Here is a 27500-nt window from a genome sequence, read left to right as displayed (position 1 = left end):
TCTCTGCTCCACATCCACAGCTCACCATCATCTCCATATTTACTCTGAATAATAATAATAATAATAATAATGCAGCAGCGATGGAAACTCTGAACTCATGAGGACGCGGTGGCCAAAACATCCAGCTCTTCCTGTAATATCTGCTTGAACTCGCATTGATTTGTGATGAAAGAAGCCGTCACTGCGTTTCCTCGGGCCCTCAGCATTATCTTCTTGTCATTTGTGAACGCTCTCGTCAGCACTGAGCTCTTAATTAGGGTCTTAATGATGCGTCTTTGGTGGGCAGAGGTGAAGCTCTTTGATCTTCTGGCCTCCAGGATGGTTTTGAAGAGGAAAGAGGAGATAAAAGAGCATGATGATGATGAGGATGATGATGATGCTGTACATCTGCTCTGCTTTAGAGCTTACTGAAGACGGATTCTGACACTTACTGAAAACACACACACACACACACACACACAAACACACACACACACACACACACACACACTGATGTTTACAGGCACTTTACAGAAACAGACACGCACACTCATGCCCATACACTCACATATACACTCACCGGCCACTTTATTAGGTACACCTTACTAGTGCCGGGTCGGACCCCTTTCACCTTCAGATCTGTCTTAATCCTTGGTGTTGTAGATTCAGCAAGCTACTGGAAATATTCCTCAGAGATTTTGCTCCATATTGACATGATAGCATCACACAGTTGCTGCAGATTTGTCGGCTGCACATCCATGATGCCAATCTCCCGTTCCACCACATCCCAAAGCTGCTCTATTGGATTGAGCTCTGGTGACTGTGGAGGCCATTTGAGTACAGTGAACTCATCGTCATGTTCAAGAAAGCAGTCTGAGATGATTGAGCTTTATGACATGCTGCGTTATCCTGCTGGAAGTAGCCATCAGAAGATGGAGACACTGTGCTCATAAAGGGATGGACATGCAAGGCATGTTATGCGTTTTAATACTAAAAGTACTAGTGTAAACAGGGCCTGACTCTCTGAAACTGACCCTTTCAGGCTTTCATCCCAATTGTGGCGTTTTGGTGACTGTTGCTTTAAATGCAAATGAGATATTTTCAGAAGAGGGCGGAGCTACAAATACATATGTGTCAGCATAGTGGCATAGAGGACTTGTGTTTCCATCACGCCACTATGACTGTGGACACACTACACTACACACACTTCTGTACACACAGCTTCATTTTGCATCATTAATATTTGACTGAACACATTAAATCTTCAGATCTGCCATGATTATTCAGAGCCAAATCATCATCATTCAGGAGTAAATTCACCTTCATTCTGGTTTATGTTGACTTTTAGGAAGGTTTCTACACTGATTTTGTAAGTCAAAGCCCTGGACTCTCTATCGCCCCCTTCAGTCTGCTTCATTACTCCTCCATCCTCTGATCACACACACACACACACACACACACACACACACACACACACACACACACACACACACACACACACAGCTTTGAAGTGTTTTGGCTCCTTCTTGATGATTTACAGCAGAGCTTCAAGAACTTTTCATGTTTTCATCAGAAGTGTGTGTTGGAGATCACAGTGTTGTGAATTACAGACTGAAGGTGTTTTTACACAGACTAACACACTCACACACACACTACAAACAATCCCACAGCTGTAATTATGCACAAATGCACTCGTCTAGAAGATAATTATACAATGTTCTCTGCATATGTGTGCTGGAATTCACCTCTCTGCTCTTTCATGTTGGATCTTCAGTGCTCTGAGTGATTTCTATATCAATGCTGATGTCTGATGATGATGTTTTGGTAGGTTGTAATTCTGTCAGGATTTATTCATACTCAAAGAGATATTTGTGACGGTATGTGCTTGTGTTTGTGTGTTCGTGTGTGTGTGTGTGTGTGTGTCTGAGTGTAGTGAAATAGGTGTGTGTGAGTTTGCGTGTGGATGAGTGTGTATGTATGTGTGCATGCGAGGCCATGTGTGTTTGTGTATGCATATGTGTATATATGTGTGTGTGTTTGTGTATGTGTAATAATATTGCATAAGTGTATGTATTTCAGGGTTTCTGCAGGTCTCACAGAGTTAAATTAAAGAGTTTTTAATACATTTTTATGACCTATATGAATTCAGTTCAGCTTTATTTCTCTCGCGCTTTTACACTGTAGATTGTGTCAAAGCAGCTTCACATAGAAGATCATAGTGAATGTAAAAAATGTAGTCCAGTGTTCAGAGTTTAAGCTCAGTTCAGTTCAGTGTGGTTTAATAATCACTACTGAGAGTCCAAACACTGAAGAGAAAATTCATCCATGTGCAGCTCTACAGATCCTGAACCATGCAAGCCAGTGGAGACAGTGGAGGACCAAACTTCACCAATTGACCAAAGTGAATGATTAAATAACCTGGAGAGAAACCAGGCTCAGTTGGGCACCACCGTTGTGCAGAGCTGCAGTTGAAGAAGATTTCTATTCTCTCAGTGTGAAGTATTTTCTAAGTGTAAAGCAGTTAATTTTCTCTTCACAAAATGTATGTAGTGTTTGCAGCAAACATGCCAGCGTGTGTTAAAAAGACTGTGTAAGATGAGTACGCCTGCACAGGAGCAACACTAGGAGAAGGCTGAGTGACTGATTGTGTAGAATAACTGAATATGTAAAGCACTGATCATATATGTTAAATACTTCTATGAAGCTATATGTGTCAGAAGTTAGAATGAGTAACATATTATCAAGTTATTATCCTATCATGACAATGTATGTAAACACTTAGTTCCTTTGCATAAGTTGCATCTATACTTTGCTGACATAGACCTGTAACATCTCTGTTGACATGGGCTAGTGGGCTGAGAGCCAAGAATAGCAGGACCCCTTAGACTAAAAACCTATTCAAAAATGGTCAAGAGTTAAAAAGAGACTTAGGGGTGCGTCAAATAATCCTGTATAAAAATTGTAACAAACACAGATACTTCAGAATGTGTCCAGGAGAGACTTCAGAATGCTCTGGGGTCTGCTCTGCTCTTTCTCGGCTTTATTATGAAGAATAAAGTCTATTTTCTGATATTCAAAACCTCCGGTCTGATAATTTCTAATTGATAAGAAGTCTAAATTTACGACACAGTCTAGGCTCTGAAATTAAATTTTAGATCCATTAAGGGCTAAAGGCTAAGGAATTTTTCAAATGGCCCAGATGGAAAGGGTTTTTATTTACCCTATAACAGTGATTCTCCAACTGTGGTACGTGTACCACTATACGCAGACTTCCTTCAAGTGGTACATGCAGCAATCACTGAATAATTAAAGTAAATAAAATGAACGCACTTTTACCGCTTTGATGCGTACGAAAACACCCAAAAAATTGATTTTATTAGGCTAAACCTTTTATTTTCAATTTTCTAATGTTTGTTATGTATTTATAATTTGAAGCTAATTTCCTCTCCATATCTGTATCGGTTGTTTGGGGCGTATCTTGTATTTTTATATCCTAATGTTGACAGCTATGGTTTTAACCACTTGCTTTTCTGACACACATAGCCTCCTCTAATGCGCAGTAATCTAATTCATAAGTTAATGTTTTGATTTTAAAGATACATGTTGCTTGTATATATGAATTATTTGTATATTTAAAAATGTATTAAGAAGATATACATGAATATGATGACATATAGCATATATTTACGCGGTTTAAGGAACATTTCCAGGTTTTGATGAATAGGCTGCTATATGAAAATACTAATTTACATTAAAGTACAGCAGTTTTCTTTTTACTTTTTAAGAACAGTGCCATTTTTAATTAACCTTTAAAAGCATATTTTAATTTAAACGTTGACGTTGTATTTATTTAAGCACAGTAGGCCTACAGTGTTAATGTTTAAACTATTATTAATGTTTAAAAAGTCTGACAATAATAAATATTCCTAATAAGAAGAATTAATCTGCCTGGTTTTTGAACTGTGCAGAGCTGTAGCTGCATAATTAGGCCTACAATGCTACTGTACTTCAATACTGCCCATTAGGGTGGTACTTGGAGAGACTATTTTTTGAGGTGGTACTTAGTGAAAAAAGTTTGAGAACCACTGCCCTATAATAAATACATATATATATATATATATATATATATATATATATATATATTTATATATATATATATATATATATATATATATATATATATATATATATATAATTTAATACATTTAATAATACATTAATAATAAAACATATACATTTTAGATTTTATTTTCTAGCTAAATATTGTGTTATACCAATTTCCAAAATTAAAATAATTAAAATAAACAAATGTTTTAAGTTTTAAAAACTATAATAAACTAAATCTATGCACAACAATCTGTCGGTGTCCTCAGCAGTAAACACATGGAGAACGTTTAGACAAATGTTACTGTAAGGAAAATAATGAAACCATTATTACAAACAGAGTTAAAATGACCTTATTAAATTAAGACTTCACTGCTTTATTGAGATGATTGTTGGTGACTGTATGGGTTTTGGCCAGATTTGGTAGCAATACACGAACAAAGGAAAATTCAAACCTGTTTAAAAAAGATTTAAGAGCTAAAACACAATATTTCAGTACAATTAAGACTTTTTAAGGGCTAAAATTTGGATTTTGAGATTTCAGACCTTTTAAGACCCTGCAGAAACCCTGGTGTTTGTGTTTTCATCAGTGTACACTATCAGACAGAAGTCTTGTGGAGGATCTCAGCTGTAAGAGCAGCAGATAGTAACTGGTCTTCTAGTTGATGATGTGTGAAAGTGTCAGAAGGTGGATTTCTCTGCTGGATCATCTGCTGATCTGCATCCCAATCATCACCAATACTGCAGAACACCTACTGGAACCAGCATGGACCAAGATTCTCATAGAAATCAGTCAAGTTTGGTGAAGGACACATCATGGTTTGGGGGTCATTCAGTATGGGGGCGTGCGAGAGATCTGCAACATCAACAGCCTGAGGTATCAAGACATCTGTGCTGCCCATTACATTACAAACCACAGGAGAGGGACAATTCTCCAGCAGGATAGCGCTCCTGCTCATACTTCAGCCTCCACATCAAAGCTCCTGAAAGCAGAGAGTGCTCCAGGATTGGCCAGCCCAGTCACCAGACATCAACATTATTGAGCTGATGAAGGAGGAGGTGTTGAAGATGAACACAAAGACTCTTGATGAGCTCTGGGATCCTGCTGAAGCTTTCTTCTTCATTCCAGATGACTTTATTAATCAGTGATGTGAGTCATGTCAGAGATGTATGGATGCAGTCCTCCAAGCTCATGATGGAGTCAGACACAATCTTCATTCTGTCTCCACTGCAGCAGGACTTTATATTCTATACTGGACATTATTTCTGTTCAGTGATGACACTTTAGTCTGAGCAGAGTCAGAGCGCACTGTCCTCATCAAATCAGTCAACATCAAGACATGATCAGATTTATTGAGCTCAAATCAGCAAAATCTAGAGGCCTTCACCTTTCATAGAGACACTTCTGACAACTAGAAGAACACTTGCAGCTCCTAAAACTTGGATAAGCGACAAGACTTCTGTAAGGTAGTGTAGTTTTGTGTGTGTGTTTATGCATGAGTGTATGAGTGTGTCCCTGAATGTGTGTGTGTGTGTGTGTGTGTGTGTGTGTGTGTGTGTGTGTGTGTGTGTGTGTGTGTGTATTTCTCACCATGTACGGCTCTTGTCCAGCTTGGCACTGTGGGCAGGGTTGGCAGCTGCTGGTTGTGTGATTGTAAAACTCATTTTCTCCACAGCTCGAGTATTCAGCACTCACTGTAGACATGCTGGACACCTGCACACACACATGCACACGCGCACACACACACACACACACACACACACACACACACACCCACACACACACACACACACACACACACACAGAGAATATGTCATTTTAAATCTCAATCTTATTCTGTGTTTTTAGGTTTTGACTTCTTAGATAATCATCAGTCTCATCATCATAAGTGTTATTAAACTGAAGCAGTTCAAGTTGAGCAGATCTTCATCAGTGTTCAGCTGCTCTGACACAATCCACACTGTAAAAGCGCTGGAGAAATACACATGAACTGAATTTATTATCTTTATTTATTTATGGGCGTCACGGTGGCGCAGTGGGTAACAAGATCACCTCACAGCAAGAAGGTCTCTGGTTCGAGTCTCGGCTGGGTCAGTTGGTGTTTCTGTGTGGAGTTTGCATGTTCTCCCCGTGTTGGTGTGGGTTTCCTCCGGGTGCTCCGGTTTCCCCCACAGTCCAAACACATGCACTATAGGGGAACTGATCAACTACACTGGCCCTAGTGTATGAGTGTGTGCGTGAATGAGTGTGTATGGATGTTTTCCAGTACTGGGTTGCGGCTGGAAGGGCATCTGCTGTGTAAAAACATATGCTGGAATAGTTGTCGGTTCATTCCGCTGTGGCAACCACTGATAAACAAGGGATTAAGCTGAAGGAAAATAAAGAATTTAATTTGTAATTTTGTTTTATTTTTATTAATTAATTTATTATTTTATTTATTTTATTTTATGGTATTTATTGTTGTTCTTCCTACTCAGAGAGTGTGTGTGTGTGTGTGTGTGTGTGTGTTTACGTCTTCATGTATTTTAATTATGGGATGCTGTTGGACGACTGAATTTCCTCAGGGATCAATAAATGATCTGACTAACAGTGACTGACGCGTTTCTCACAGCAGTGTTCAGTGTGTCAGACGCTTCATACAATGATTTAACGCTAATTACTGCATTAAACGCACAGCGGGTGTGTGAGTGCAGGATGATGTCATCAATATTTTCCATAACCATAAATTAGTGTGTGTGTGTGTGTGTGTGTGTCTGCTGCTGTCTGTTTTTATGATCTGGGAAATGAGTATCAGCGGTCGAGCGTTTCTCAGTGTTCAGATGCCTGTGTGTGTGTGTGTGTCTCAGAGAGTGAATACACAGACACTCAAGCACAACAACCTCATCTGGGATGGAGTGTGTAAGTGTGTAGTTTATGTGTGTGTATATGTGGAGGAGGCAGAAGTGTTCCTCATGCGGTCGTGTTTAATCATGCTATTATCACAATACTGCATAAAATATGGAGCAAAACTGCGAAAACACATGAGTTTAACAGGTGTAATGACCACGCAATAATCTGTGTGTTGCTCTGTTGTGTGTGTGTGTGTGTGTGTGTATTCAGAGTAAATAAATGCCTTAATCAGTGCAATTTTTTTTCCGGATTAATTAAATATGAATTATTTATGTGTGTGTGTGTGTGTGTGTGTTATAAGTGATAAAATCAAAACTACACAAAAATATTTTGTATCACATAGATATTTAAATTCATTCATCATCATTCTCTTTTCAGCTTATTCCCTTTATTTATCAGGGGTCACCACAGTGGAATGAACCACCAACTATTCCAGCATATGTTTTACGCAGTGGATGCCCCTCCTGCGTGTGGCTGTTTGTGTGTGCATGAGTGTTTATGTTTGTGAGCGAGTGGGAATATGTGCGTGTATGCATGTGTGCGTGACCATGTGTGTGCGTGCATGTGTTTGTGCGTGCGTTTTTGTGTGCGTGTATGTGTGTGCGTGCATGTGTTTGTGTGTTTTTGCATTTGTGTGCGTGCATGTGTGTGTGCATGTGTTTGTGTGTTTTTGCATTTGTGTGCGTGCATGTGTGTGTGCATGTGTTTGTGTGTGTGTTTTTGTGTGTATGTGTGTGTGTGTGTGTTTGTGTACATGCGTGTCCAAGTGTGAGTTAGTGAGTGACTGAGTGGGTGTGCATGTGTGTGTGTGTGTGTGTGAGTGTGTGTGCACGTGCGAGTGTGTGTACGAGCATGTGTGTGTGTGGGGGTGGGGGTGTGTGCGTTTTGCATGCACGTGTGTGTGCGTGCAGGTGTATTTGTGTATGTGTGTGTGTGCATACATGGTTGTGCGAGCGTGCCTGCATGTGTGCTAGCATGTGTATGAGTGTGTGTATTTGTGCATGTGTCCATTTTTTTGCGAGTGTGTGTGTGTGTGTGTGTGCATGCTCATGTTTGTGCATGTACTTTTTAATGTGCATTTGTTCGTACCTGTATGTGTGTGTGCGGATGTGCAAGCGTGAGTGTGTTTGTGCTTGCATGTGTGTGATTGTGTATGCATTTGTGTGCATGTGTGTGTGTGTGTGTGTGTGTGTGTGTGTGTGTGTGTGTGTGTGTGTACACTTGTGCGAGCAGGTGTGTGCGCATGTATGTGCGTGCGTTTTTACCTCTGTGTGTGTGTGTGTGTGTGTGTGCAGTGAACTATGGAGATCTGCCGTGTGTTGTAGACTGTCTGCAGTTTCTCTTCATGAGGCCTCAATTGACACTCAGAGCTAAATGATAATAATAATAACAATAACAGTAATAATAGTAGTGGTGTGGATCATAGAGATCTCCTGAGCGGAGCGTCTCCCGCAGGTAAGCTGTGGTTTCATCATGTCACGGCGCTCTGGAGCTGCAGTAAAAGCCTGTCATTAAACACTGCTCTCTCTGAGAAATGCAGATCTGGGCCCGGAGCCAGACACATTCAGAGCTGTGAACATGAAGACGAGACGCTTTCAGACGCAGATTAACTGCAGCTCAAAGACGGCTTTGTAGTCGCTTCTACACGTCTCCTGCTAAATCTCCTGTAAAGCGATGTGATCTGGGCTCGGGGTGGGCGAGGTGGAGAGAAACGGCACATCACCACTGTTTGTTCAACCATCTCAGATCTTTAAGGACAGCGAACGCTTCCTACACACACACACACACACTCACACACACACTCACTTCTCTGAACATGTACAGGTGAAGTCAGAATTGTGCTCACACTTTATTTTGATGTACGATTCACTCTGTATAAAACCATTAGACCTCAATAAACTGCTAACGAGCTGCTTATTAACAGTTGGTGATGTAGAAGTTGGGTTTAGGTTTGAGGCAGGATTAGTGATGCAGAATAAGATCATGCATTATAAGTGCTAATAAACAGTTCATATCTTTATAATAGGCAGGTGATAAGCAGGGGCAGAATCTGCAGACATTTTTAGCAAATTCTGCAGAGATCTTTGTAAAAAATCTGCAGATTTATGCTGAAATCTTAATATAAAATAAAAAATAATAGCGTTTTAACTTTTATTTAATGGTTACAAGTCAAATCCATCTACCGTAGATCCACTCATTTGGTAAACAAAGCAAGACTCTCATATAATATCTCTACTGAAAGACAGAACATGTTACTGTACACACTGTACTGTAAATAAATCAAATGAACACTTTTATATTACACAATATTATTACTGAAATTAATTTAAAAACTGAATAAATATGACTTTACACAAGTAAATAAATAGATCTGTGCTAAAATTCTGCAAAAATCTGTGGATTTCTGCGCTGCAGATTGTGTGTAGGCCTAGTAATGTCAGCAGTTAATGGTGTGGAATGCTGCTTAAGAGTATTTTAGTTTTTATTTTACAACACACTGTTCAATATCAATCCTTGTAGATCTACACTGGAAAAAATGCTTTTCTTACTTAGATTTTTTGTCTTGTTTCTAGTCCAAATATCTAAAAATTCCTAAATCAAGAAGCATTTTCTAGACAAGCAAAACATATTGTCTGGTTTTGAGAAATAATATGCCAATATTAAGTGAGTTTTTCCATAAAACAAGCAAAATAATCTTGTTTTTTCTTTTGACATAAGATTATTTTGCTCACCCCATTGGCAGATTATTTTGCATGTTTTATGGAAAAACTCACTTAATATTGGCATATTAATATTTTTTATTAATATTGGCATATTATTATTTTTTATTAATATTGGCATATTATTATTTTTTATTAATATTGGCATATTATTATTTTTATTAATATTGGCATATTATTATTTTTTATTAATATTGGCATATTAATATTTTTTATTAATATTGGCATATTATTATTTTTATTAATATTGGCATATTATTATTTTTATTAATATTGGCATATTATTATTTTTTATTAATATTGGCATATTATTATTTTTTCATTAATATTGGCATATTATTATTTTTTATTAATATTGGCATATTATTATTTTTTATTAATATTGGCATATTATTATTTTTAGATATTTGAACTAGAAACAAGACAAAACATCTAAGTAAGAAAAGCATGTTTTGCAGTGTGAAGTTTAACAGAAGACTTTTTCTTTGCACATTTTAAACAGCAGTGTTAATAACTCATCTCTAATAACTGATTTCTTTTCTTATTTGCACATAATATTAGACTAGATATTCTTCAAGACACTAGTATTCAGCTTAAAGTGAGATATAAAGGCTTCACTAGGGTAATTAGGGTAAAGTTAGGGTAATTAGGTAAGTAGTGATTTCTAAATTTACTTTGACTTGTATCTCATTGCAGACAATACTCCAAAAACGTAAACTGTACGAATTAGATCGTACGAATTCATACGAATTAGCCACTAAATGAAAAAGTTATGAATTGCCGTGAGATTGTGTTGGTTCTTTCAATACATTTAAAAAAAGAAAAGAAAAGAAAAGAAAAGCCTGTGCATATTTTATCAAGACAACGCAAAACCACACTCTGCAGCAGAGGAAGGGGATACGGGTAATGGACTGGCCTGCCTGCAGTCCTGACCTGTCTCCAATAGAGTATGGGTGGTGAATTTTGCACCTCAGCCTACTTTTAAACTAAATATATAATAACTGGTTTATATTTATGATCTCTGATGACATAATAATTGATTTAACGAGCTGTGAGCTGACATTTTGGAGTACCCATAGATCTGTCCAGAGTCCTAGATCACTCACTTTGTCAAGAGGCCTAAAGAAAACGGATCTTGTCATTCAGGAATGTAATGGCCCGTTTCCACTGAGTGGTACGGTACGGCTCGGTTTGGTATGCTTTTATGGCCGTTTTGTCAAAAGGGTACCAAACCGTACCGTACCACTTTTTCGGCACCCTTTCGAAAGGGTACAAAAAACTGTGGAGGGCACAGCAAGGATAAGTCACTTATAAATTAAAACTGTATTATTTTATGCAACAGCCTTACATTTAAAAGGGAAACCTAGTGTGGTCATAAGCAGAAAGACCCCAGCCTATCAGGCTAGATGTTTTCTTTCCCTTATTTATATATTAGTTTGCCTCATGTGCGATCGGAAAACTAGTGTAATGACGGCACGCCATCTTTACTTGGGCAAACTCCGCCTCTCCTTTCACTCCGCCCTCTTTTGCTCAAGGTATTCGGCGGGCAGAAAAAGGCCGGCCACTGGCCTCGAGAAAGCCCCACTTTGGCCAGATCAGGCCCCGGAGGTGACAGTGGAAAGCGACTGGCCTTGGCTCACCCTTGCTCGCTTGCTTTAGGCGCGATAGTGGAAACGCGGCTAATCAGTTTCCTAGAACTTCTGTGTTCAGCTGCCGTCACACACTCTACACAGTAGAAGAGCTGGAGGAACACAGACACACTGAGCTGAATTAATGACGAAAACAAGACTACATGTTTGCGTGTCTAGAAAATGCTTCTTGATTTAAGAGTTTGCAGATATTTGGACTAGAAGCAAGACAGAAGCTCTCAGTAAGAACCGCATTATATCAGTGTGGAACAGTTCTAGTCATCACTTCTCAATCCTCTTCTGTAGCTGAGTTGGTTTAGTGTTTGTGGGACTGACCAGCAGAAAATGCAGGAGGAAAGATGGCGTCCGTCCTCCTTTATGACCCATGGTGTCGTCTTCCAGCTGAGGATCTGAAAAAAAAGAGCAAAGCACACTTAAAGTGCTGGATTCATGACTGCATGAGGGGATTAAAGCATGCATGAGGTCGACAGAGAGAAGCAAACATCTCAAGACATTTTTATGATGAGCAGAGTGAAGTGCACAAATCTCTCCCGGACAGTAGATGGCGCTTAATGAAACACAGAGATACTCCAGTACACAAGGGGGCGCTGCGCATGTGTGGTGTATATTAACAGCATCATCTTTTCCTCTTGCGTTTATCCTCCTCCACTACAGCACACAAACACCTCGAATAAGTCTAAAGAAAATCAGGTGATCTGCAGATTGTGTGTGTTTGGCTTAGGGATGCAGTGATTTTAAATTTTGGTTGTATGATTATAGTACAAGAAATAATCACGATGTCATGGTTATTATGATTAATTGCATTCATTGATTTTAAAACCGGTGAGGCAGTGGCGCAGTAGGTAGTGCTGTCGTCTCACAGTAAGAAGGTTGCTAGGTCGCTGGTTCGATCCTCAGCTCAGTGGGCGTTTCTGTGTGGAGTTTGCATGTTCTCCCTGCATTCGTGTGGGTTTCCTCCGGGTTTCTCCCACAGTCCGAAGACATGCGGTACAGGCGAATTGGGTAGGCTAAATTGTCCATAGTGTATGAGTGTGTGTGTTTGTGTGTGAATGTGTGTGTGTGAATGTTTCCCAGAGATGGGTTGCGGCCAGGGACCCCAATTTGAAAACGAAAGTGACCGGTTATGAAAATGAAGTGAGGTGTCGCGGACCTCTTTTCCAGCGCACTATACGCTGATATAACTGAGGACGCACGGGTGCTGAGGGAGGGAGGTGTCGCGACACTGCGCTCTTTATTCTGCCGCCTATGCGCGGATATAACTGAGGACGCGCGGTTGTCGCGAACTTCCATTCTGCTGGTGCTGATGGAGGTGTCGCTGACGCCGCCCTCTCTATTCTGTCGTTTATGCACGAATATATCTGAGGACGCGGGTGGTAAGGGAGGTGTCGCGGACGCCACCCACTCTATACTGCCGCCCTAGGCGGCTGCCTAAGTCGCCTCTATGGATGCGCCGGCCCTGGTTGCGGCTGGAAGGGCATCCGCTGCGTATAAATGTGCTGGATAAGTTGGCGGTTCATTCCGCTGTGGCGACCCTGGATTAATAAAAGGACTAAAGCCTGATTTATACTTCTGCGTCAAGTGACCGGCGTTACCCACGGCTCATGCAACGCGCGTGGCTGTGCATTTATACTTCTGCGTGCTGTCTCTGTTGGTCTGCATTAACACTTCTGAAACGCTAGTTGGCAGTGAGGTGTTAATGTTCCTCTGTGTCGAGTTTCTTCTCTGCTTTTTTGCTTTCCTGAACACTTCCGGGATGTACAAGTGACTTAAACTCGCTCATTTTGAGGCAGGAACCGGCGGACGTGCAACAACTTTAACTATGAGGTGACCACAAAACAAAACTTTCCATCCGGAGCTCCTTCACGGGACTCCACACTTGTAAACAATCGCTCGCGCCATTCGCACGGCTCTCGGTCCCGCCCAGACTCGTCAGCGCTACCAAGCCGACCAATCACAGAGCTTGCGCTACGCGTTGTTGCGACGTGTAGTTACAATTTTTGAGAGGTGCATGTCAGCGACGCAGACGGCCACGGCGAAGGGCTATGCGTCAGCGCCGTAGCATACGCCGGTGTTTGACGCAGAAGTATAAATCAGCCTTGAGCCGACAAGAAAATGAATGAATGATTTTAAAACCCCACTAGTTTAAAATTGAATTAAATTTCATTTTGTAGTGCGGGCCCAACTTAATATTAGTTGCTGTTTTAATCGTTTAACTTTATTTGATTAATAAATATGAGTCAGTGGATATTATTGATGCATTTATTGGGTAAAATTGCTCATTTAATGTGTTTTTGGTCATTATCAATGCACCAGCAAAAACAGACCCAGCGGTGAAACTATTGCGCCACGGCTGCTTCAATGACGCCTCGTGCTGACGCACTGCTTCTGCGTGCAGTATAAAAGCTCTGATCTGTTAACATGGACGCCAAAAACACACTTATGATGTGAAACAGGCTTTCAGCACTCTCTCTGAAAACACTGGCGGATCAACATTCACCACATGATCGTCTCATCAGCGCTATTATTTGTAACCTGAAGTGGGTTTGCAAACCGGTGTACTTTCCATTGCTTCTTCCTCAAACTGTAGCCGTATGCAATGCGGTCACAAAAGCCCCGTCATCTCAGCTAGGTGTGCCTGAAAAGCACGAGTGTGTTGCGTTGCGTGCGCGTCCCTCCATTGGAAATAACGAACTTGGACGAGTTTGCCTTAGTTAATATCCCGTCATAGTTAGTCCAGTGTGAGCGGTGATTAGTCTTGGTGTACAAACTAGTGCACAGTTGGCATGACTTTGTTTAGTAGCTGGAGAAACGCGGTGTTGAGAAGCGTCTACCGTTAATTAATCGTGACGAATTAAATCGCGGTTAATAATGAAACCGGTTAATCGTTACTAGAGTGTTCATGTGGATGAGTGAGTGAGCAGATGAATGAGAGCATGTAGCAAACAGACAGAGTGAATGAGTGAATGTGTTCAGCTGAATAAGAGTGAAATTACTCAAATGATGAATGCATGCATGCAGCAAACAAAGCCGATGCACACATGCGTCAAACAGTGAGCGAAGGCGTGCGTGCAGCACACTGGAACAATGAATGCATGCATCAAACACACTGAGTGACAGTGCGCATGCACCAAACATCCACTCATTCATTCTCCTTCAGCTTACTCCCTTTATTCATCAGCGGAATGAACCGCCAACTATTCCAGCATATGTTTTACTCAGCGAATGTACTTTCAGCTGCAACCCAGTACTGGGAAACACCCATACACACACACTCCTACACTGCAGCCAGTTTAGTTGATCAGTTCCCCTATAGTGCATGTGTTTGGACTGTGGGGGAAACCGGAGCACCCGGAGGAAATCCACGCCAACACGGGGAGAACATGCAAACTCCACACAGAAACGCCAACTGACCCAGCCGAGACTCAAACCAGTGACCTTCTTGCTGTGAGGCCACAGTGCTACCCACTGATTCACTGTGTTGCCAACCATCAAACAGAGCAAGCCAATATACTGCATGAGTGAGTAGCTGTTCTCATGGCCATTGTGTGTGTGTGTGTGTGTGTGTGTGTGTGTGTGTGTGTGTGTGTGTGTGTGTGTGTGTGTGTGTGTGTGTGTGTGTGTGTGTGTGTGTGTGTGTGTGACTCCAGCAGCATGCAGAGAGATTAGTTTGGAAGTGCGTGATTAAAAACACACTGCTGCGCTGCTGATTTATGAGCTCTAAATGAGACGTCCTATGAGGAGGAAGACAAACATCCTGATGATGAAACACACACACACACACACACACACACACACAAACAGCAGAAGAAATGCAGAACATGCTGCTGTGTGTGTGTGTGTGTGTGTGCGCGCGTGCATGTGCGTGTGTGTGTATGAGTGTGTGTGTGTGAGTGTATCACAGTCTGATCATACTCAGTCTGATCTCTAGACGTTATCAGAATCGCACTCTGCTCTCAGTCAACACTCGTACACTGCAGCTTCACACACACACACACACACGCACACACACACACACACACGTCCTGTAACCCGTGCACACTGTAGAGGAGCTTCTTGTCTTTCATTCTCCAGCTAGTGAAGTGAGTTTGTGCAATACACACTGCTGAAACGCTTCATTTGTTTTGTTCATCGTGTGTGTGTGTGTGTGTGTGTGTGTGTGTGTGTGTGTGTGTGTGTGTGTGTGTTGGTGAGGTTGTGACCCACTAATGTGTGTGACCCGCAGAGGTGTGTGTGTGTGATATATGGGCAGCTATGTCATCTGAAACGTCCCGCATGAGCCAAAACACTCACTCCCTCATGATGTGGAAAACACACACACACACACACACACACACTGATATCTCTGACATCTCACTGTAATGACAATAACACAACACACATCCTCATCAATATCTGCACAACACTGATCACATGTCAGACGGGCACAACCGGGTCAGTTCCACACCTGAGCTCATAAACACACAGATCAGATTCACACACACACACACACACACACACACACACACACACACACACACACACACACACACGTGCATACACACACTCAGTTAAAAACATCTACACATATACCGTATACATGCACTACACACACACACATACTCGTGCTTATGCATACAAACACACACATATGCACACACACACACACACACATTTATACATACGCATACACACACTGTCTCTCTCACACACACACACATTCGAAAACATTCACAAATACAAACTTGCACTACACACACACACACATTTGTGCATACGCACACTCAGTTAAAAACATTGACATATATTCAGTATACATGCACTACACACACACACACACACACACACACACACTCGTGCATATGCATACAAACACACACATATGCACACACACACACACACACATTTATACATACGAATACACACACTGTCTCTCTCACACACACACATTCGAAAAAATTTACAAATACAAACTTGCACTACACACGCACACACACACACTTATACATACTCATGCATACACACGCACACACGCAAAAACATTCACACATACATACACACACACACATACTTGTGCATACACACACTCAGTTAAAAACAGACATTTATTCAGTATACATGCACTACACACACACACACACACACTCGTGCATATGCATACAAACACATACATATGCACACACACACATTTATACATACGCATACACACACTTTCTCACACACACACATTCGAAAACATTCACAAATACAAACTTGCACTACACACACATACACACACACTCACACACACCCACACGTACAAACACACTTATACAAAAACGTTCACACATACATTGCTCTACACACACACACACACACACACACACACACTTTCATACATACTCATGCATACACACACACACAAGCGAAAGCATTCACAGATACATACTTACACACACACACACTTATACATACTCATGCATACACACACACACACACACACATTCATACATACTTGTACATATACACACTCTCTCTTTCTTTCTCTCTCTCACACACACACACGCTCTGTTTCCTCTCTGCCTGGACTTGCCTCTGTTTGAAAGTCGACCGCAGACTCGCCGCCCCAGGTTATTAATCTTCTAACGAGCGCCTAATCTAAGATAAATACACACAGTATCATTATCCTCATCATTAGATCTGTCTCCTGGAGGAGGAGGAGGAGGAGGAGGAGGACACCATTACTGCGAGACTCCCGTCCGGCGCTAATACAACCTTATAGCAACCGTTCAACAACACTCCTCAGTGCAGTCAAATCATTTCCCATGCTGGCCACTGAGAGAACACATCATCCCACACACACACACACCATGGAGGAAAACACTTGACAGAAAATTAGAGGAATGTCCTGCTGAAACACTCCCTCGCCTCAACATCTCTGTCCTGATGACTACTGAAGTTACCATCACCCGCTCTTTACTCTCCCTCAGGCTCCATGTTTTTTGGGTTTTGGATATATATTAGCTGTTTACTTTAATGTCATGAAGTAAATCAACAATTTAGCTAATAAAAACGGCACTTTTCCATTGGCAGTACTTAATATTGCGTAATTTTCCAGTATGGTGCTGCCCTGCTGAGGGTGCCGATTACACATTGATGATCAGGAGGGTCTAATTAAGTAAAACAAACTACTTACTCAAAGACAGCCCCATATCACCCCAGTATCCTCTCCAATTACCCTACTGCACAAAAATACCCTATTAACCCTCAGAAAACCTTAGTAACTGCTCAAAAATATATTAGTTACCACTCATCTCACTCTAGTAACCACTCAGATCACCCTAGTAACCATTTAAAAATACTATCAGTGTTCAGACCACAGAAAATCAGTCTCAGAACACTCTAGTAACCATTCATATCCTTCTAATATCCACTCAGATCACCATAGTTACCGCTCAAAATACCCTAGTAACCACTCAGATAATTCTAGTAACCATTCAAATCACCCTAATAACCTTTAAAACACTCTTTTAACCCTCAGAACACCCTAGTAACCACTCATATCACCCTACTAACACTCAAAACACTATCAACTCTCAGAACACCCTAGTAACCACTCAGAAATACCCTAGTAATCATTCATACCACCCTAGTAACCATCAAAACACTCTAGTAACTGCTCACAAATACCCTAGTAACCACTTATATCACTCTAGTAACCAGATAACCCTAATAACCGATTAAAATTACTCTTGTAATCACTCATATCACCCTAGTAACCCTCAGAACACCCTAGTGACCACTTAAAAATACCCTAGTAACCACTCAGATAATTCTAGTAACCATTCAAATCACCCTAATAACCTTTAAAACACTCTATTAACCCTCAGAACACCCTAGTAACCACTCATATCACCCTAGTAACACTCAAAACACTATCAACTCTCAGAACACCCTAGTAACTACTCAGAAATACCCTAGTAATCACTCATACCACCCTAGTAACCATCAAAACACTCTAGTAACTGCTCACAAATACCCTAGTAATCACTCATATCACCCTAGTAACCATCAAAACACTCTAGTAACTGCTCACAAATACCCTAGTAACCACTTATATCACTCTAGTAACCTGATAACCCTAATAACCGATTAAAATTACTCTTATAATCACTCATATCACCCTAGTAACCCTCAGAACACCCCAGTGACCACTTAAAAATACCCTAGTAACCATTCATATCACCCTAGTATTCACTCTGATCACCATAGTAACCACTCAAAAAATACCCTAGTAAGCACTCAGATCATCCTAGTAACCCTCAGAAAACCCTAATAACCCTCAGAAAACCTTAGTAACTGCTCAAAAATACCATAGTAACCATTCAGATGACCCCAGTAACCCTCAGAACACCTTAGTAACCCTCAAAAAACCATAGTAACTGCTCAAAAATGCCCTAGTCACCACTCATCTCACTCTAGTAACTACTCAGATCACCCTAGTAACCACTCAGGTCACTAGTAACCCTCAAAACACACTATCAACCCTTAAAACACCCTAGTAACCACTCAGCTCACCCTAGCAGCTGCTCAAAAACACCTTAGTAACACTCAGAACATTGTAACCGCTCAGAAAAACACTAGTAACCACTAAGATCACCCTAGTAACCCTCAACCCACCCTACTACCTTAAGGACACCGTATTAACCCTCATAACACAAGAGTAATCACTCACAAATACCCTAGCAACAACTCATATCACCCTAGCAACCCTCAAAACACCCTAGTAACCACCAAAATACCCTATTAACCCTTAGAAGACTGCACTAAACCCCCCCCCCCCTACATCTTGTTATGACGTCCTTGAGGGGGTGTTAATTAGGAGTGTTCATTATGTTAATTAGCTGGGTCAGACGCCCCCCCCCCCCAAACTCCACTGTTATTTGCTGCCTAGCCCTACTAAACACACACACACACACAGTGAGCTCTACTGTCAGCACAGGGACTGATGGTAAAGCCCCGTCTGTCAGAGCCTCATCAGTCCTGCTGTTCATTTACAAACGGAAGCGGCAGAGGAATAATCCCATAATATCAGCATGAGCCAAACTCTCAATCCAGCAGAGATCAACACATCACTTATTAGCCTACAGGAGTCAGAATCTGCCTATATCTCACAAATACACCCTACGGCTGAGTGTGTATGATGTAGTTCAGCAATATCACACATGCGAGAGGGGGATTTTCCTCAATGCCAGCGAATGGGATTCAGATTTTATGCAATAAACATGCTCATATTGGGTGAGGTACGGTGTAGACACAATGTCTACTTCAGTGATTTCTAGAGCACAGTAAAGTTGATCCTCAGTTAGCTGGACAGTGCTGGACAGAGGGATAAAAGGGAAAGAAGTGCCACTAGTAACCACTCTGAAATACACTAGTAACCCTTCAAATCACTCCGGTATCCACTGTGATCACCATAATTACCATTAAAAAGTACCCTAGTAATAACCCTAGTAACCCTCAAAAACATCTTAGTAACCCTCAGATCACCTTGGTAACTGCTCAAAAATACCCTAGTAACCATTCGCATCACCCTAGCAATCCTCAGAACACCCTAGAAACCATCAGAAAATCATAGTAACTGCTCAAAAATAGCCTAGTAACCAATCATATCACTCTAGTAACCACTCAAATCACCCTAGCAACCGCTCAAAAATACCATAGTAACCATATCACCCTATTCACTCCGATCACCAGTTATTGCTAAAAATATCATAGTAACCACTTTAATCACCCTAGCAACCCTCAGAACATCCTAGTAACTCTCGGAACACCTTAGTAACCGCTCAAAAATACCCTAGTAACCATTCATATCACTCTAGTAACCACTCAAATCCCCATAGTAACCGCTCAAAATACCATAGTAACCATTCATATCACTCTAGTAACCACTCAAAAATACCATAGTAACCATATTAACCTATTCACTCCGATCACCAGTTGCTGCTAAAAATACCATAGTAACCACTCAGATCAACCTAGCAACCCTCAGAACACCACAGTATCCACTCATATCACTCTAGTAACACTCAAATCACCCTAGTAACCACTCAAATCTCTCTAGTGACCACTCAAATCACCCTAGTAACCATTTAAATCACCCTAGTAACCACTCATATCATTCTAGTAACCACTGAAATCACCCTAGTAATCACTCAAATCACCCAATTAACCTGCAGAACACCCTAGTAACCACTTAAAAATACCATAGTAATCAATCACACAGTTACTGCTAAAAATTACCTTAGTAACCACTCAGATCACCCTAGCAACTCTCAAAACCTCATAGTAACCCTCAGAGCATCCTAGTAACTCTTAGAACACCTTAGTAACAGCTCAAAAATACCCTAGTAACCATTCAGAGCACCCTAGCAACCCTCAAAACATCATAGTAACTCTCAAAACACCCTAGTAACCCTCAGAAAATTCTACTAACTGCGTAAAACACGCTAGTAACCACTCACCCTAGTAACCACTCAAAAATAGCCTAGTAACCATTCCTATCATCCCAGTATGAGGCTCTGCTGTACAGTGCTGTACAGAGGTACAACAGGAGAAGAAGAGAGGGAAGAAAGGAAAATATTATTAGTAATTTAAATAGGGGCTGGCACGGAGGCACTTTGTGTTGCACTGTGGCCTCACAGCAAGAAGGTTGCTGGTTTGAGTCTCGGCTGGGTCAGTTGGTGTTTCTGTGTGGAGTTTGCATGTTCTCCCCGTGTTGGCGTGGGTTTCCTCCGGGTGCTCCGGTTTCCCCCACAGTCCAAACACATGCGCTATGCACAAACATACACACACACACACACACACACACACTCAAACACTACACATACTACACACACGTGCTCACAGAGAAAGACACACACACACACACACACATACATACATACAAGCACACACAGAGCCACTCACATTCATATACATGCTAGCTCAAACACACACTACATACATGCACACACACACACGACTTATGCAACAAACACATAGACAAACCCTCAAACATACGCACACACACGTCAGGCTGGCTGACACTGAACACACTGGTGTTTTAATGTGTGTGTGTGTGTGTGTGTGTTGTCAGATTAGGAAATTGCTACTCAAACGGTACTAATCAGTGAGGAAATGAGAGCCGGACTCGTCTTGGGCTCCTTCCCAGATCCAAGCAGAATTACATGATCAAAGACCAATCAGGCGGATGGAGCTCTTCCTGTCAGCGGAGTGTGTGTGTGTGTGTGTGTGTGTGTGTGCAGGAGTGATGAGTTCAGAGCTTCTGCTAAACCCCTGAACTGTGTGTTCTCTCATTCACACGTCTGACATCTTCTGTAGGAACCAAACGTGTGAGAGCTGCGCTTCAATACTCATGTTCACATTCAACAATCTCAGATTTGTATTCACTAAACCTATCAAGTGCACTAGATGCAAACCTATATATTGGCCCTAAGGTGTTCCCTTATTGTCATATAAACAAACCGCTCAGAATCCTCTCATAATATGCTCAGAAACTCCCTAGTAAACCTCAAAACACCTTAATAACCCACAGAACACCCTCTGAAAATCCTAGTAGCTGCTCTGAACACTCTAGTAACCACCCTAGACACAATTATAACCACTCAAAAACACCCTAGTAACTGTTCAGAATACCCTAGTAACCACACAAGATACCCACGTAACCATTCAGGACACCCTAGTAAATGTTCAGAAAACCCTAGTAACCACTTCAGATACCCTAGTAACCATCAGGACATCCTAGTAACCACCCTGGACACACTAATAACCACTCAAAAACACCCTAGTAACTGTTCAGAATACCCTAGTAACCACTCCAGATAACCAAGTAACCATTCAGGACACCCTAGTAACTGTTCAGAACAACCTAGTAACAACTTCAGATACCCTAGTAACCATCAGGACACCCTAGTAACCACCCTGGACACGATAGTAACCACTCAAAAACACCCTAGTAACTGTTCAGAACACCGTAGTAACCACTTCAGATACCCTAGTAACCATCAGCACACTCTAGTAACCACCCTGGACACAATAGTAACCACTCAAAAACACCCTAGTAACTGTTCAGAATACCCTAGTAACCACTCCAGATACCCAAGTAACCATTCAGGACACCCTAGTAACTGTTCAGAACACCCTAATAACAACTTCAGATACCCTAGTAACCATCAGGACACCCTAGTTACCACCCTGGACACAATAGTAACCACACAAAAACACCATAGTAACTTCAGAATACCCTAGTAACCACTCCAGATACCCAAGTAACCATTCAGGACACCCTAGTAACTCTTCAGAACACCCTAGTAACCACTTCAGATACCTTAGTAACCATCAGGACACCCTAGTAACTAACCTGGACACAATAGTAACCACTCAAAAACACCCTAGTAACCACTTCAGATACCCTAGTAACCATCAGCACACTCTAGTAACCACCCTGGACACAATAGTAACCACTCAAAAACACCCTAGTAACTGTTCAGAATACCCTAGTAACCACTCACCCAAGTAACCATTCAGGACACCCTAGTAACTCTTAAGAACACCCTAGTAACCACTTCAGATACCCTAGTAACCATCAGGACATCCTAGTAACCACCCTGTACATGATAGTAACCACTCAAAAACACCCTAGTAACTGTTCAGAATACCCTAGTAACCACTCCAGATACCCAAGTAACCATTCAGGACACCCTAGTAACTGTTCAGAACACCCTAATAACCACTTCAGATACCCTAGTAACCATCAGGACACCCTAGTTACCACCCTGGACACAATAGTAACCACTCAAAAACACCCTAGTAACTGTTCAGAACACCCTAGTAACCACTCCAGATACCCAAGTAACCATTCAGGACACCCTAGTAACTGTTCAGAACACCCTAGTGACCACTCTAGATACCCTAGTAACCATTCAGGACACCCAAGTAACTGCTCAGAACACCCTAGTAACCACAACTCTTGTAATTTCTAAGAGCACAATAGTAACCCACTTAGAAAACCCTAGTAACCCTCAGATCTCCTTAATAACCACTCTGGAAATCCAAGTAACTATCAGAACACCCTAGTAACCACCCATAATTTAAAATCGGCAGGTATATAGAGACGAGTAACCACTCAGAACACCCTAGTTATAGTTACCCTCAGAACACCATAGTAACCACTAAGAACACCCTACAAACAGCTCAAGACATCCTAGTAGCCACCCAGAACACTCTAGTAACTGCTCATCTCTAGGGCGCCAGATCTCTCCACATCTTCATGGAGGTGTTTTTCAGCCCTCGAAGATGGCTGGCGCTGGAGCAGGAGATTAAGGGCTGTTCAGTGTCTGCTGAATCCTTCAGATCTCTGCCCTACAGTCATCATGTCCAGGGTGAAAAGTTGATTTCAAAGTCGGCAGCTATATGGAGACGTATAGATGTAGATCCCGGAGGATACAGCACAGGGAATGTGATGGGACACGCAGACGGAGGATGTGACGCTCCTCAGGTTTCCTCCTAAACACACACACACACACATGAAAGCTGGGAAACACTGCAGGCATCCCATGTTTCAGACGTCAGACCCTGAGTTCTGCTATAGGAGATCAATCCAAACAACAGTACCAAAAACACTACTGTAGACCAGAGCATCAGCGGACCAACACTAACAGTACACTGGATCCTCAGAGAGCATTTCTGTAGCTGTGTTTCCATCCACCTGTTTTATGTGCGTTTTGGAATCCTATTAATCCTAGTTACTCTCAAAACACTATAGTAACTCAGAACACCCTAATAACCCCCAGAACACCCTAATAACCACCCAGAACACCCTAATAACCATTTAGAACACCCTAATAACCACCCAGAACACCCTAATAACCCCCCAGAACACCCTAGCAACCACCCAGAACACTCTAATAACCACCCAGAATACCCTAATAACCCCCAGAACACCCTAGCAACCAAACAGAACACCCTAGCAACCACTCAGAACACCCTAAAAACCACCCAGAACACCCTAGCAACCACTCAGAACACCCTAATAACCATTCAGAACACCCTAGTAACTACTCAGTACACTCAAATATCTTCTCAGAACACCCTAGCAACCACTCAGAACATCCTAAGCATTCAGAACACCCTATTAACTACTAAGAACACCCAAATAACTGCTCAGAAAACCCTAGCAACCCCTCAGAACACCCTAATAAGCATTCAGAACACCCTAGTATCTACTCAGAACATCCTAATAACCACTTAGAACACCGTAACTACTCAGAGCACACAAGTAACTGCTCAGAACACCCTAGCAACCACTCAGAACACCCTAGTAACTACTCAGGACACTCAAGTAACTGCTCAGAAAACCCTAACCACTCAGAACACACTAATAACCACCCAAAATGCCCTAATACGCAATCAGAACACCCTAATAACCACCCAGAACACCCTAAAAACCACTCAGAAAATCCTAGTAACCACTCAGAACACCCTAACAACCACTCAGAACACCCTAAATACCACCCGGAACACCCTAATAACCACCTGGAACACCCTAGCAACCACCCAGAACACCCTACCAACCATTTAGAACAGCCTAATAACCATTTAAAACACCCTAATAACCACCCAGAATACCCTAATAACCACACAACACCCTAGCAACCACCCAGAACACCCTAATAACCACCCAGAACACCCTAGCAACCACTCAGAACACCTTAATAACCATTCAGAACACCGTAGTAACTACTCAGAACACTCAAGTAACTGCTCAGAACGCCCTAATACGCATTCAGAACACCCTAGTAACTACTAAGAACACTCAAGTAACTGCTTAGAACACCCTGACAACCACTCAGAACATCCTAATAACCACCCAAAACACCCTAATACGCAATCAGAACACCCTAATAACCACTCAGAACACCATAACTACTCGGAGCACTCAAGTAACTGCTGAGTACACCCTAATAACCACTCAGAATGTGCAAACATTTCTAAAAATGTGCTTATAAATGTATGCACATTGCACATAGCCAGTGGCGCCCCCAGAAAATTTTCTTAGGGGAGGCCAGAAGAGGCCGCACCAAATCTTGGGGTGGCACACAAAAAAAAATAATGTATTCAGTGTAATGTTATATTTTTGTTTCTGGTAAATGAAATAATGTAGTTTTATTCATTAAATTAATTCTACTTGAAATATTGCAATTTATTCTTTAAAATAATTCAGCAAGTACATGTGCAAACCAAATAAAAATCTATGTTTAGTTTAAAAACACTTTTCATATACTGTATAAATGACTTCTTGTTTTACGTGCCTTTATTGTACATCATACGAGATATGCCATGTCTAAAATTAATGAAGATTAATGAGTTTATTATTCCCAGTGATGGGTTGCAACTGGAAGGGCATCCGCTGTGTAAAAATGTGCTAGATAAGTTGGCGGTTCATTCTGCTGTGGTGACCCTGGATTAATAAAGGGACTAAGCCGAAAAGAAAATGAATGAAAGAATAATGAGTTTATTAATAACCCAAACAAATGAACAAACTGAACAAAAGGCATTACTATACACACTCACTATACCTAATAATATTATTTATCCATATTGCTTTTTGAACCATTTTATTAATGCAGCTTCTTCTATTGATATACTGTAGCTTAAGGTAAATATTAAATAGCCATTGCTGTCTATTGAAGGTGTGTGCGTGCTGTCAAGGACGATCGGGGAGGGTAGTGGTGGTTCTAGTTTAAACACCCTGACACCCTGGGCGAACCACCCTATACACCCCCACCTCTCTTGAATTGTTAGATTTGTTATTCAATAAATATAACAATTTATTTATATTTATTCTAAATAAATACAATTAATATTAATATACAATTATTATTCTAAATAAATAACAGAAATCAGTCCTAAATATTACTGGAAAACAACAACTGGAGTGATATGCCAACATCACTTAAGAAACCTTGTGCATGAAAATTAATTATGACAATTCTAAAGAATACAAAAAATGTATTATAGAATTATCTGTGATCTTAGACCAGATCATGGCTGAGAAATCATGTTATGAAGTCTTACCTCCCTGACTCATTATCCCTCCTTTCTGCTTTAAAGGCATGCTTAGTGAAAGTATCATCATCATCATCATCATCATATTATATAAACTTTAGTCGACTTTCAAAACTCGCTGCGTGCCGACACTTCTGCACAAAAGGCTGTTACTCCGGTTTCACGGCGCATGAGCGGTGCCTATTATGTCGGCGTGCCTGCAAACAACCAACCGGGATTCACACAGGAGTGCGTGGGGCGCGCGGGAATGGTTTTCCGCGCGCATGCGTCAGTTTGCTTTCACCAGCATTGAACCAGAGGGGGAGAGCTACGTCAGTAACACCAACAATAATTTAGTGACTGCATTTTATTTATTTATTTATGTATTATTTATTTATCTAAATATTGGGAATTTATAAGTTCATTTAAATCAATAATGTCAACCGCAAAATTATATTGGGGTGGCCAAAGGGGTGGCCACAGGGGTGGCCAGAGTTTACCCCTTGGAGGCGCCCCTGCACATAGCCGAGTAGTATAAACCACACATTGATGGACAAACCAGCACATTGTGTCAGATGTGAGATGTTGTTGTGCTGATTGTAAAAGGCCTCAGCCCTCTGTCGATTCGTCATCACAGTGCTTCACTATTCTTCTTCTTCTTCTTCTATTATTATTCCCTCCAGAACTGTCTTAAGCATTAGTCTGCTCTACCAAAGAAAACCTTAGTAACCTCTCAGAAACACCATAGTAACTCTTTAGAAACACCATAGTAACTACTCAGAAACACCCTAGTAACCACTCAAAGCTAGAGTTACTGGGGTATTTCTGAGTGGTTGAATATCGAGTAATTGTTCATTTTTGGGTAGACTGTGCCTTTAAGAAGATCTCAGCTTTGATCTTAAAGAGACAGTTCACATAAAAATGAAAACCCTGTCTTCATTCACTCGCCTTACTTCAAACCTGTTTGTGTTTCTTTCTTCTTTCCACACAAAAGGTGGAAGCAGCCATTGACACTCAATGTGGAGTCATGTTTGTGTGAACTGTCTCTTTAAGAAATGAGAGTTTAATGTAAAGGGTTACCATAACAGCAACACA

General features: G+C 41.3%; 1 protein-coding gene across 5 annotated transcripts in view; it reads right to left on the bottom strand.

Annotated features, from left to right (window-relative positions):
• Nucleotides 1-27500, bottom strand: part of edar (ectodysplasin A receptor) — a 74673-nt gene that overhangs the window by 38030 nt on the left and 9143 nt on the right. For all 5 annotated transcript variants that reach the window (XR_012385035.1, XR_012385033.1, XR_012385034.1 and 2 more), the window contains 2 exon segments: nucleotides 11658-11731; nucleotides 5675-5797 (listed from right to left, as the gene is read on the bottom strand). Coding sequence is in view for 1 of the 5 variants with exons in the window: in NM_001115064.2 (NP_001108536.2) it covers nucleotides 5675-5797; nucleotides 11658-11708 (174 nt within the window). In the remaining 4 variants the exon portion in view is untranslated.

This window comes from Danio rerio, chromosome 9 (genome assembly GCF_049306965.1).
Source record: "Danio rerio strain Tuebingen ecotype United States chromosome 9, GRCz12tu, whole genome shotgun sequence".
NCBI classification, from domain to species: Eukaryota; Metazoa; Chordata; class Actinopteri; order Cypriniformes; family Danionidae; genus Danio; species Danio rerio.
The sequence above is the reverse complement of the archived record's forward strand: the minus strand, read 5'-3'. Positions and strand labels throughout refer to the sequence as shown.